Below are 14033 nucleotides of genomic sequence, written 5' to 3'. Positions count from 1 at the left end.
GAGGTGGCAGGATGGGCCATCTGTGTAATTTCTAAAATTTTAAGATTTACACACTAGGACAGTGGCTCCGAGGTACAAGCATCCCAGTGAAAAGCCTGCTAGAACCTGGCTGACCTTCCCTTCCAGAGGAGACTGGGAGCATTAGTAAACACTGCTAAATTATTAAGTGCTGCCTTGCTGCTGGTGTGCGAGGTGCTCTCGGGGGATGGCGCTCCTGGCCGAGAGCCTGTAAGCAGTACATCCAAGGTGGGGCTCCAGGGTCTCAGGCAGCTAAAGGGTACACAGTCTGAGCTCTGATAAGTCTGAGTGTTGAGTTCCTTTGACAAGTCCTGTCTTTCGGGTTCCTGCGTGATCAGGAAGAGGAACAGTCCTGGCTGAGCACCCAGAGCGTTGATGTGACCGGCTGCATAGCATAATGACATGCCATTCATAATGCTAATCTCACTTTCTTCTCTGAGCGTGCCACGCATTCCTGATGGAGATTAGCTGGTTCACCAGCAGAAGCTGCTCAGGAATGAGAACTAATCAGGATGCCATCCGTTCTTGACTGTTAGAAGATGGCTGTGCAGTGCATTTAAGGGAGAGTAATTTTAATACTTAGTGTCAGTATATAAATTTTATGTTGAAAGATGAACTGAGTCCTAGGGTTGTAAACTTAATTATTGAAAAGAGTGAAGTTTGCCCATTCATTGAAATCTCCCATAACTCTGAAATGTCTAACCAAGGGGCCTATGAAGGAATCAAATGAGACCAAGAACAAATTCTACATAAACTAGGGCTTAGGGAGCCATTAGCCTTCTGTGTGATTGAAGGGACATGACCTCCAGGCTGGGAAGCGCTCCTTCAAGTGGAGGCGGAGAGACAGGTAATGAGCCTTGCTCCCAGGTGGCCTGCCTGTGCGGTGCCAGTGATTTCCGGCAGCACTCTGACCCCAGGGAGTGCCTTCCTGGAATGGCTCTCTCTCCTCAGCACTCCTTGTAGGGAGGGCACTGTCCCCTGAGCTAACCCAAGAGAAGAGTACTGGAGCATCACAACCTAAAGTGAAGTATTTGGACACTGGCAGACTTTTCCAGAGGGAGGTGGAAGAGCTGTCCCCACGGCCCACTTGGTCTTTGTGAAGTGCACTTGTGTCGGGACTAACCCTGACAAGGGTTCTGCGCATGCTAAGGGCAGACTCAGCAGTCTGACTGGGCTCCCAACCCGCCAACACTGCATGTGTTCAGGCGCCCGAGCGTGTCGCACAGCCTGTCCCTTGTGCGGCTCACTTTGAGGTTTCTCCTTGGTGCTCTCAGGCATAAAAGTGGGGCTTTCTGGGGGGCCTCCTCCCCACACTCAAAGGTCCTGCCATAGTTTGCCACTGGCTTGCCTGAGTTTTAACAATTCATTTTTGTCCTTTCCCCAAGCAGCAAAAAAAAAAAAAAAAAAATCTTGTTAATGAATCTTATTTACCCTGTTGAGGATTATAGAAGGGATCAACTTGTATATTTGTTATTATTTCCTTTTTTAAAAATATTGAATTATCTGCTATCACAGCATATAGAAAGTAATGGAGCCTGCCATAACCAGCAGCAAGGCCTTGGCCCTGCCATGTGTGTTTTAGGCTTTTTCTTCCCCCCTTTTTTAAATGAGGTATTACAGTAACAGCTGATTGGTCTGCTCCTCTTTCTCCCTCCCATCCCAGCATCATCACTTCCAGGTCTGTATATCTCCTTCGCCTTTGCAATTGGAGCAAATCTTATGAACACCTAGTTGAGATTTTGAGTATTCTTTCTACCTTCTTCAGGATTGTGGTTTCAGTTATGTGCCTGGTGCCTACTTGTTCTGTGAGAATCTTCATGTGGAATTGATTCCCTCACCACATCACTGAAACAAACAAAAGAAAAAAGACAGCCGTCACCTTCCTTTGCCTCCCCCTCCCCTCTATTGTGTCTAGATGAGAACTTCTCGTGGAGGGTTCCCTGCACAGGTGCTCACTACAGTCCACCTCAGAGAGAGACTCGTGCACTTATGTCCAAAAACCTTCTGACCTCCCTGTGTGGGAAAGCCTGTGGGCCTCCAGCCCTGCAGGGGGGCGCTGTTCTCCGAGAGTGCGCCGCGTGGCCTGCTGCTGGGCCTTGCAGGTCCTGGGTCCGAGCTTCCTACTCGGCCTGAATCGAGGAAGCAGGAGTGAGAAGGACCATTTATGCTTTGTTTAGTAATTTTCATCTCAGATCATTGTTTGGTTCTAGATAATTATATAATTATAGGTGATGATTGGTTTTTGTAAGTATAATTTTTTTTTTTTTTTTTTTAATTTTCTGCACTGGCCAGTTTGGCTCAGGGATTAGAGCGTTATCCCATGGACCAAAAGGTCACAGATTTGATTCAGGTCAAGGGCACATACCTGGGTTACAAGTTTGATCCCCAGCCTGGGTCGGGTCATTCGGGAGGCAACCAGTTGATATCTCTCTCTCTCTCTCGCTCCTTCCTCTCTCCCACTCTCTCCCTTCCACTCTCTCTAAAGATCAGTGGGAAAATATACTCAGGTGAGGATTAACACAAAAAAAAATTTTTTTCGCCCTGGCCACTTTGGCTCAGCGGTTGAGTGTCGACCTGCAGACCAGAGAGGTCCCAGGTTCGGTTCCTGCTAGGAGCACGTACCATAAGACAAAAAAATTTTTTTTCCAATCAGCAATACTTTTTAAGTTCTATTCTTCACTACTGTAATGAACAACTATTATGTGCTCACTTCTTGTTCTCAACATTAGGATACAGGATAAAAATGGATAGTTTAGGGCTTTGCTCTCATATAGCTGACATTCTAGTAGGTGGAGACAGACAATGAAAAGCTGAAAAAATGGAGTTATCAGTTAATGGTAAGTATGGTGCAGAGAAGTAAGACAGGTGATATGACTAGTGCTAGGTGATGACTTTAGATTGGGTGTTCAGGGAAGACTTCAAGGAAATTTACACTGGGCTCAGGATGGTAAGAGGGAACCAGGCATGTGAGGATTAGGTAAGTGGAGAATTTTAGTCCAGGGAAGCAGCAGATGCAAAGGCCCTGGGGCATTTTATTGCATCTTTCTACTTTAGCAAGTACATTATAGCATGTGTAGCACTTCGTTCTCTGTGGAGAGCTGTTTATCTGAGGTTTTGCTATGCATTAAATTAAGGCCTGGCAAAGCTGGTTTATTGGAATTGAGTTTGCATTTGCTCTGTGGGCTGAAGGCTGTTCCGGTTTTCCTCAGCTCTACGTCTCCTCAGAGAGCCGCTTCAACACTTTGGCCGAGTTGGTTCATCATCACTCAACTGTGGCAGACGGGCTCATCACCACTCTCCATTATCCAGCCCCCAAGCGCAACAAGCCCACTGTCTACGGTGTGTCCCCCAACTACGACAAGTGGGAGATGGAGCGCACGGACATCACCATGAAGCACAAGCTGGGAGGAGGCCAGTACGGGGAGGTGTACGAAGGCGTGTGGAAGAAATACAGCCTGACGGTGGCCGTGAAGACCTTGAAGGTAGGCCCGGGACCACCCTGTCGGGCGTCTGCTTACAGCCTCCTCTGCTCTCGATGCCTCAGTGAGATGCGGTTCGCTGTCTGCTGCTGTGCAGGATGCCCCTTGCCAGGCAGCCTGCCTTCTGCACACAGGTCCGAGGGGTTGACTGTTCAGTCTCTTGTCGTCTGTTTCTTTGTATGTCGAGTCATTCTCAATCTCTGTGTGTTTCCACATATGGCAAGAACGGAGAAGTGCTGTGGTTTTGGGTGTAAAAAGATTAGTCATTTGGAGAAGTTTTTCATTCTATGGCAAAAGCCTTTTAAAGTCGTGAGTTTCCGTTCTGTATGTGTGGCGTTTGAATCACTTCCTACTGAGAGTGAAGGGAAGGAAGAAGTGAAATAAAAATCTTAAGTTTTGAAAGGAGATTTAACCAGTATTCGCTTGACATTTCTGTGGAGTTTTGTTGGCAGATTTGAAAGGCAAGTGCTGTTTATTTCCTAGCATGTTCCTGTTCTCTTTATTGTGTGTCATACTTCTGGAATTAAGGAAACATTAATTAAGGCTTCTTACTAACCCAGATCAGCTACCCTCCCCCCTTTTTTCTTGTTATCGATAACTTCCATCCTCTCAACTAGTGCATAATGTTTGGAGTTTCCACGCGGTTTGCTTCTCTTAAGTTCTTAGAAACCCTTAGATGCCGAGGGAACAGTTTTCATTTGCAGCCTTCTTCCCAGTGTGATCTGTGCCTTACCTATGGCAAGAGTGTCCCCTAGTGTTGACCTGCATTATTTTCACTTGTTTTAAGTGAACTGACTCTGCGAACGTGTGCGCAGTTGAGAGTGAGCCCCTTTTTGTAGCTAAAGAAGAAGAACCGAAACATCCAATGCTGGAAAAGCAGACCTGTGTATGCTTCTCGAAAGCCAGTCAGGTTCACGTAGTGAGACCCATGCAGCCAAAACGCTCATCTTTTAGGGACTTGGTCACTTCTCTGATGCTTCACTTAGAGGTGCAGTAAAGCGGAAATTACGATTTCTGGCTAATGTAAAGTACACTTTGGAGAAAAGATCATATTCTTTAGTCCTAGCAACCAAAGGAGGCTTCCTGGCACTATACTAAATGTGTCCCCTTAGCTCTGTCCTTGGGGCATGGCTTGGGGCCACCTTGAGGACTCCTGGGTATTTTCCAGATGGGATTTTTGTTTTAATTTAATTTTGCCTGGCTGGTGTGGCTCAGTGGGTTGAGTGTTGTCCCATGCACTGAGAGGTTGCCAGTTTGATTCCTGGTCAGGGCATATGCCCAGGTTGTGGGCTTGATCCCCAGTATGGGGTGTGCAGGGGGCAGCTGATCCATGTTTCTCTCTCATCAGTGTTTCTGTCTCTCTTCCCCCTCTTCCCTCCTCTCTATCCAAAAAGTCACTAAAAATATTAATACAATTTAGTAAGTATTTGTTGAGTTCCTCACTTCTGTTTGCCAGACCCTGGGCTTAACACTGGGATTGTGAAAATGAATTAGAGTTCTTCACTTCAGGCTAATCTAAGTAATTAGAATAGTCTAGTTAGTAGTAGACCATCTAGTTAGTAGGAGAAATGGGCAAGTATAACAGTAATTGTAGTGCAGTTGAAAAGGGCCACATCAGGCACGAGCGTGGCACTATGTCACTTCACAGGAATGAAGGGAGGGGCTGGTGAGCTCTGCTTGGTAGGGAGAGAGCAGGAAGGGAGTCAGGAGCAAGGGCTGAAGTGGGGGAGCGAGAGTTGGCCAGGGGAACGAAGGCCAGGAGAGAGGTAGAGGACAGAGAGGGTGCAACAACGCAGGGCTTGACCCGGCTAGGAGCTGGGCTGTTGTCCTGGAGGCAGTGGGTTCCAGTGAAGGGCTGGATGCGCAGGAATATGCCGACAGATAGGATTTGCGTTTCACAGGGTGACTACCTCGGTGAGCCCTAGAAAGAACGAAATCTGCCCCTCTTCACAGACCAGGGAGTCCAGGGAGGGGCGTGTGCTTGTGCTGCAGCACCTCCATTTGGTGCACAGTTGAGGACCCGCCCAGAGACCCAGGCCTCGACCAACACATTTGCCAAATGAAACAAGGAAGCATAAAAGTACAAAATACATTAGGTTTCAATCCAGGCAAGACTTATTTGAAAACTTCAAGAAGAGGTAGAGCTTGTACAACTTGAAATGTGAAGAAAACCCGACCCAGTAGCTGAAGCTGTGATGGTGTTTCTGAATAACTAAAGGGAATTTCAGAGTAGGGACCTCCTGGAACTTGGCGGTGCTGGTGGATTCTTATACCAGTAAATTAGAATTGTCTGGAAGTGGGTGGTTTTAGAATATACTTCTCTAATGATTTATTTTTAAACTTCATTATATGCTTTTAATGATTTCCCTCAACAGCCTTATTAACTTATGGTCCCAAGTTATGGGATCTAGTTGCATGGAGTTCTGTGAGTAGTCACCCCAAGTGGTAGCCATTTAGGGAAAGGAAAATGCATCATCTTCTAGAGGGATGTTATCCTCAAACATGGTATTAAGTAACTACAAAATAAATGATCCCCGCCTGGCCGGTGTGGATCAGTGGGTGAGCATCAACCCCTGCACCAAGAGGTCACCAGTTCGATTCCCAGTCAGGGCACATACCCAAGTTGTGGGCCTGATCCCCCAGTGAGGGGTGTGCAGGAGGCGGCCAGTCGATGTTCTCTGTCATTGATGTTTCTATCTCTCTCCTTCTCCTTTCCTCTCTCTAAAGTCAATAAAGAAAAAAAAAATTTTTTTTTAATAATCTCTTCTTCCCCCTCACCCTGCACAAAAAACATCTCTATGTTCCCCACTTATCAGATAAGGTTAATATCAAAACTTTGAGCATTTGTCTCCACTGCAGAAGTAGGGAGCTTTGAGTGGGCTCCAAAGTGACAGTAATGGCTGATATTCATTGAGCTCTTACCATGTGGGCAGAGTTCTAAGTGCCTTGCTTGTAGCATCTTAGTTAAACCTCACAACTTGCAGAGAAGGGTAGTACTGTTACCACCATTTCAAGGTTGAGAAAAGCAGAGGAAGGTTAAGTAACTGGCCTAGAGTTGTACACCAGGAATGGCAGAGCCAGGCTATAAACCCAGACTTTCGGCTCCAAATTATGATCCCAGTTATTACTGTTTTGTCACTCAGGTTCTTATTTCTCATATACCATGAAAAATATATATAAACCACAGTTATACATCTTAAAAATCACTTTTTCCCCTCTCCCCTATTCACTTCCCTCACAGGCTATAGCCATGGTCTGCCTTTCTCTTAAGGGCTCCTTACAAAACCCTTGAAGCTCTAGCCCAGATGGTCATTGGCTTAGAGCCTCTGTGCCATACCCCCACTGGGCCCCTGAGTCAGTCATGTCTTGTCTGTCCATCTCCACCACCCCCCACCTCCCCCCTTCCTGCCCAATTTGTATTGCTAGCTCCTCTTTAAACCAGCAGGGGGGGCAAGGCCCTGCTTTTAAATTCGACTCCTTATTGAACCACTAGGCAGCCTCCTGGTGTTCTATTCCTTCAGGGCATGAGGAAGACCTAGAGAACATGGAAAAAAGAGGCACTAGGTTGACCCCTATGGATGGGAAACTGGAATTACAGCCAAGGCCCACCGATGGGGAACTGATAGTTTGAATTTTGACTTGACCCTTGTTAAAGGCAGGATGTGCCTAAGAGAATTAACTGTCAAATACAAAAAGCCCCAATTTTCGCCCTGGCCGGTTTGGTTCAGCGGTTAGAGCGTCGGCCTGCGGTCTGGAGAGACCCGGGTTCAGTTCCCGCTAAGGGCATGTACCTCGGTTGCGGTTTGTCCCCGGCCCTGGTTGGGTCGTGCGGGTGGCAACCACTCAATGTGTCCCTTTCATGTTGATGTTTCTCTCTCTCTCTCTCTCCCTCCCACTCTATCTGAATAAAATATAAAAAAAAAAAAAATTAAAAAAAAAAAAAAAAAAGCCCCAATTTTCATGAGCTGTGTTCCAAGTTAGTTTGTAAGTCAGTTTTCTCCTATGAAGTGGTTGTATAAGTTAATAGAATTTGGAAAAGACTATTGTTGGTGTAATTGTGGCATTAAGATTGAATCATAAGTTAACTGACTCGTTTACCATTAAAATAGAACAACGACTCTGGCCAGTTTGGCTCAGTGGTTAAAGTGTCAGCCCGCGGACAAGAGAGTCCTGAGTTCGGTTCCCACTAAGGGCATGGACCTTGGTTGCAGTTTGTCCCCACCCCAGTTGGGGTTGTGTGGGTGGCAACCAGTCAGTGTGGCTCTCTCACATCGATGTTTCTCTCTCCTCTCTCCCCCCCCCCTCTCCCTCCCGCTCTATTTATCTGAAGATAAATGCAAAAAATGTCCTCAGGTGAGGATAAAAAAAAATAGAACAACATAACTTTGTTATAAAATGTTGACTTAAAATTGTACCCAGTTTTGGACCTGACCAGTTTCGCTCAGTGGTTAGAGCATCAGCTCTCGGACTGAAGGGTCGCAGATGTGATGATATCTGGTTCGGAGCATGTACTCTAGCTGCAGGTTTGATCCCCGCCTCTGGTTGGGGTCGTGTAGAAGGCAGTCAATCAGTGATTTCTCTCTCTCCCCCTCCCTGCCTGCCTCCTGCTTCCAAAACGAGCAGAGAAGGCAGGCTCCCTGGCAGCACTAACACCGGGCAGTGCACACAGTGGCGCCGACTTCGCTCGGGGGGCTGTGCTCCAGGGGAGGCCGCGCAGCCCAGGACACGGGCCCTGCTGCGCTCGGCCTTGCAGTGGCGTCTCCGGCTGTGGAGCTGATACAGTGGCAGCATTTGGGGATCAGCGTTCTAGGCTCCCTCTGTGATGTAGTTTCTCATGGAATTTTCGTTGGACTTCAAGTCCCACATCTGGTTTGTGGACCACCCTGCTCAGTCGAGCTCAGAAAACAGCTTTCCAGTGTTTTAAATGTGCTGACCCTGGTCCAACTGATGGGTGAAGGGCAGGACTTCCTGTGGTTGTAACCTTGCTCACCGAACATTTGGGTAAGAACCGGCGATGTCGGACACTGATCTCAGACGAAGCCCTGACGCAGGGCCAGGGTCCCCGCCGAGAGCGAGGCAGCGGGCCCTGAGAGCTGCGCCGCAGCGGCAGAGTGTGGAGCAGTTCCAAAGAGCGACGTTCTCTCTCAGGACGCAGAAGAGCTGCTCTTGGAGGCGAGGCCAGTGAGCACACAGATGAAGCTGGTTAGAATATGCTGGTGAGCCCTGGCCGGTTTGGCTCAGCGGTTAGAGCGTCAGCCTGCGGTCCGGAGAGACCCGGGTTCGGTTCCCGCTAAGGGCACGTACTTCGGTTGCAGTTTGTCCCCGGCCCTGGTTGGTCGTGCGGGTGGCAGCCACTCGATGTGTCCCTTCACGTCGATGTTTCTCACTCTCTCTCCCTTCCTCTCTCTCCCTCCCACTCTATCTGTACAAAAAATGGAAAAATATCCTCGGGTGAGGATAAAAAAAAAAAAAAAGAATATGCTGGTGAGATGTGGGGTCCGGGAGGATGTATATGAGAAAGGCTAAAAAATTGTATTAAGTAATCAGCCCATCTTTCATGCAAGCAGTACATTTAGACTGCTTCTCAGGAGTAGAGATCAGCTGTCTTCACAATGATGACATGAGTTCTGCTCATGGAGTGCTGACCGTGGTCTGGGCGAGACGTCTGGCACTTGGTGCATGAAGTGAACACCGCTGCTTTTTCCACCTGGTAGATGAGAAAACGGCAGGTCGGAGATGACCTCCATGTCACCTGTTCTGTAAGTCTCCCCATGGTCGGACAGTGGCAGAGCCTGGTTGACATAGCTCGCCAGTCGTCCTCTTACCCTCTCGGCTGTACCAGCAAAAGGTGCACCCACATCTGGGCTAGACCAGTCGGTCCTTATGAAGAGAGGTTAGGTGACCCATCTCCCTCCCTAACAGCCAAGCCTGAAATTCACAGCTTTTACTCAAAGTGTTACCTTCGCACTAATTAATCTGAGTTAGTTTTATTTTACTGTGTAAAAATGGAAGAATTCTCTTCAAAAACATAATGGAAATTTAAAAAATAGAAGTGAAGGAATGTAACAGGATAGCATCAGAGGTATTTCTAGTTCAACACAGCTGCACGTAGTATGCCGTTAGCAGTTTTCATTATAAATTGAACCAGGTCTGATTCCAGCAGGGGGAGACAAGTTCACACCAATTGTCCTGAAAGGAAAAAAACCCCAGTGATTTATGTGTACTGCCTACATGTGTGCATGCATGGGTGTGAATGAAAGGAGAGAGAAAGACAGGCAAAAAGAGGAGGATGCCTTTGAAAGCTGTATTCTTCGTGCGTGTCCAAGTCTCAAGATCTAGGACACGGTTCTTTTAGAAAAGCCAAGTGGTGTTTCTGAAATGAGTTCACTGCGTGGTTTATTATGTGGTGCTTTAAAATCGAAAAACTCCACCTGTCTAGAAAACTTAATGGGAGAGCTAGTTTTGAACATATTCTTGGCCAGGCAAGATTCTTAACGCCCCTGGTTCTTACCTGAGCGGCATTGAGTCCCTCGTTTCTGGCAGGGGTTCACTCTCCTGCCTTTGACATTAGCGTGTTACCCTAGTAAATCAGAGCTTCACACCCAGACGGCATGGTCAGCTGAGCACGGTAAGGAGCAGAGAGGACTCGGAAGAATTCAACAGCCAATGGGCAGGCTGCAGGGAGGAGTCCTTTTCCCCCACAGAGACTACCAGTGATGTTTAATTGATATTTACAACAGCTCGCCATTTTTAAAGAGCAATAAATTGTTTCTTCTAAGTTTCAGTCTCGTAGAGCCATAAGCAAAGGGATAATAATGGGCTGACACATAACTCATTGGTCATGCTTCGCTTGTAAACATGGTAGACCAAAGCGAGAAAGTGCTAAGAAAGGTTGACTTGTCCTCTGGCAGTCTTCCCAAGGGAATGGTGCAGCCAGGTGAGTGCTACAGCAAGGGCACTTTAGGTCTTTGTCTCCCAGAGGGCAGGACAGCGCATAAAGCTTTCCTCCTGGGGAATCTAGTCTTCAAGAAGTCACTCCCCATCTCCTGTGCGCACGCTCTCTTCAGAAAAACCCAAACGCCGTGTTGAAACTTGGAGGGTGATGTCTTGCTTCCCTCATTGGCCTTTATGGCCAGGTTCTCACAGCAAACAGACCATGTCCTTTACCACCACCTGCTTCCTGTTTTGAGGACAGTGTTCTCCAAGTCAAAAAGAAGTTTACCCAACATAAATGGCAGCAAGGCCCTCGTGTGACGGCTACTGTGGGGCCAGTGCCACAGCACGCGGGCCAGAGCCCAGAGCAGCGATGTTCAACCGTTTTCAGCTCATGGCACAAACTAATTACTAAAACTCTGGTACACCAAAAAATACATTTTTCCCCCGATCTGACCAAAAAAACCCTACAAAATAGGTATAATTTTTATTCATTCACACCATACGGCTATTGTTGTGTTGACCACTGTTATTTTTTTAAATTAATTTTATTTTATTTTTTATCCTCACCCGAGGACATTTTTCCATTTTTTGTTGAGACAGAGTAGGAGGGAGAGAGGAAGAGAGAGAGAGAGAAACATCGACGTGAAAGGGACACATTGAGTGGCTGCCACCCGCACAAACAACCCAGGGCCAGGGACGAACTGCAACCGAGGTACGTGCCCTTAGCAGGAACCAAACCCGGGTCTCTCTGGACCACAGGCTGATGCTCTAACCGCTGAGCCAAACTGGCCAGGGCAGCTGTTGTTATTTTTTATTTGACAGTCTAAGAGAAAAGAGATCAGTGCCCCTGACTAAATAGTCAGGTATTGCATGTTGTAAAAATTCTTGCACACTGGTTGAAAATCGTTGGCCTAGACTCAAAATATGTGAGGGGGTGCAGAAGTAGCATGTTCCTCTGGGCATCTGCTAATATCTGTGTCTCCCCTCGGCGTTCAGATACTGAGAACTTGCTGCCAAGAGCTCATGACTTTGGGGGAACTGCTCGTGAGAACAGTTTTAGAATGAGTGGTTGACCTGACACACAGCGGTGACTGCTTCATTGAGAGCCTGTGACTGCACCTTAGGCAGTTGCACATCTTCTGTTCCTGCCCTGTTTTGAGACATCGTTCTTTGGTAATCCAGTATCTTTTTGTATCATTAGGATCTCTTCCCTTAAATCGGGTGCATTTGGGCTTCCTTGAAAACTAGCTGTTCCTTAGGGAAATAGTAGTACTGTGTCTGTGGCGTTCGCCTGTATCCATCTCTCTCACCCCACAAACTCCACAAGGTAATGGAAACAGATACAGTCTGTGTAGCAGCCAGCCCTGATGTATTGCCCTGGGGGAGAATTCAAGAGCTCAGCACCAGAGGGGAGAATTTGTGCTGTTGAGGTGATGCTCGACTGCCAGGGAACCTGTCCAGAGCAGTGTGATGGTCGAAACTGGTTTACAAAAATGATTGTTCATCAACGCTCCAACTCGTACTGACCATGTCCTTTACCACATGAAAGTTCATGTTGTACTTTCCCACTTAACCACATTCCTTGCTGAAATAATTGCACCACTTTTTTTCCTGCAGGAGGACACCATGGAGGTAGAAGAGTTCTTAAAAGAAGCCGCAGTGATGAAAGAGATCAAGCACCCTAATCTAGTACAGTTACTTGGTGAGTGTGTGCAGCTCTTTTAATGAAACCCTCTGGGTGGCACAGGTGCTATTAAAGCAGAGACGAGTGGCTGGTTGCATTGAGAGTTCCCATTTGGACTTCTGTTCTCTGCCGGCATTCAGCCGTTGGTAAAGGAGGCCTATGTGGTAGTGTGTGTTGGGGGTGGGGTGGGGTGGAGTGAAAGAGAATGTTATTATTTTAAATTGATACCTAAAAGCAGTCAAATCTCAGATTGGCTTCTGAAATTTTTAATGTTTCTTCACTGAAGTGATTCTATAAGTAGATGTAACCATCAGACATAACCATTGTGGGGTAAAATAACAGTGATTCAGGCTGTTCGAGGTGGGCCTGGCCTTTGCTTCTGAACTAATTGACAGCCTCTTCCTGTTTAAGTTCATTGGCTGGAGAGGAAGAAAAGAGTGTGAGTATGTCCCTCCCACAGGAGCATAGTCTCAAGTCACAAGTGCTTGGCACCATGTTAGAAGTTAGGCCCAGGACTTTGGGGCAGAGTCAGCATCCATTTCAGAAGCATTTTTGTTTAGTGCCAGTCCTCTCTGACATTCGCTCACTTGGGAGTAGAGCAGCACCCTGAAGCCCACAATGTCTTATTGGCAGGGGTGTGCACCCGGGAGCCTCCGTTCTATATAATCACTGAGTTCATGACCTATGGGAACCTGTTGGACTACCTGAGAGAGTGTAACCGGCAGGAGGTAAATGCAGTGGTGCTGCTATACATGGCCACTCAGATCTCATCAGCCATGGAGTACCTGGAGAAGAAGAACTTCATCCACAGGTAGGAGCTTGGTCGAGCAGCCCTCCCTACAGAGCCATGGAGTGAGTGTGGGGCCTGGCATCCTTCTACAAAAAGCTCCCGCCTCTGAGGACTTCTGGCCCAGCCTCTAACTTGAGTGCTGGCAACATATTAGACCTTGGAACAAAGGCAAACACTGGGCTCCTGACATTGCCAGCTTTGGGTGTGCTGAAGTCCGGGGCTAAATTCAACCAGGCCTAGACTCTGGACAGCAGAGCAGTTAATCCCTGGGTTAAGAAATATCTCACTTTGGCCCTGGCCGGTTTGGCTCAGCGGTTAGAGCGTCGGCCTGCGGTCCCGAGAGACCCGGGTTCGGTTCCCGCTAAGGGCACGTACCTCGGTTGCAGTTTGTCCCCGGCCCTGGTTGGTCGTGCGGGTGGCAGCCACTCGATGTGTCCCTTTCACATCGATGTTTCTCTCTCTCTTCCTCTCTCCCCCTCCCACTCTACCTGAACAAAAAATAGAAAAATGTCCTCAGGTGAGGATAAAAAAAAAAAAAAAAAAAAAAAAAAAAAAAAGAAATATCTCACTTTGGAATCATGTTGGGCTCAGTAGAATATTAAGTGATTCATAAAAGGCATCCTTCCTGATGATCACAGCTCCCCTGAGTGCAGTGCTCGTTGCTCCTCAAGCCCAGCGTGCACCCAGTGACCTGAGAGCAGTGGGCATCGCTTTTACACAAGTTTGCAGTGATAAGCCACTACGTGGGTTTTGTTTCTGCGTTGCGTTTGTTTCCCTCCCTTCTCTTTATTATCATTTCATTCTCCACTTAACGTGCTGTCATCTGGTTCAGCAATGTTTCCACAGTTGTCAGAATTGTGTATCTGTGGTTCTAAATTAAGCGTCTTTGCTGTTTTAAAGCCTGAAGTGTTTTGACCTTCAAGTGTGCCACAATTATCTTGGTCTTCGCATTCTTTGGCGGTGGAAATGGCTTCCTAGCAAAGTGACAGCCTGTGCAGGACAGAGCCTGAGGGGCTTTGCCGGAGTCTTTTATACAAGATGTTCTCCACACTGCCGTGGTGACCTTTCCTACCCAATTAACTCAAGTGTGAAACCTGTACATGAGGTTTCATAGTGAGAAATAAGA

General features: G+C 47.3%; 1 protein-coding gene across 2 annotated transcripts in view; it reads left to right on the top strand.

Moving 5' to 3' along the window:
* ABL1 (ABL proto-oncogene 1, non-receptor tyrosine kinase) overlaps positions 1-14033 on the top strand; it is a 128415-nt gene that overhangs the window by 102095 nt on the left and 12287 nt on the right. For both annotated transcript variants that reach the window (XM_036260951.1, XM_036260952.1), the window contains exons 4-6: positions 3228-3500; positions 12051-12135; positions 12751-12928. In XM_036260951.1, the coding sequence (XP_036116844.1) occupies positions 3228-3500; positions 12051-12135; positions 12751-12928 (536 nt within the window). The remainder of the gene's footprint in view (positions 1-3227; positions 3501-12050; positions 12136-12750; positions 12929-14033) is intronic.

The sequence above is a fragment of the Molossus molossus genome, unplaced genomic scaffold (genome assembly GCF_014108415.1).
Source record: "Molossus molossus isolate mMolMol1 unplaced genomic scaffold, mMolMol1.p scaffold_m16_p_14, whole genome shotgun sequence".
In the NCBI taxonomy this organism is placed as follows: Eukaryota; Metazoa; Chordata; class Mammalia; order Chiroptera; family Molossidae; genus Molossus; species Molossus molossus.
Note: the sequence above shows the minus strand (reverse complement) of the source record. Positions and strands in the feature narration are given on the sequence as shown.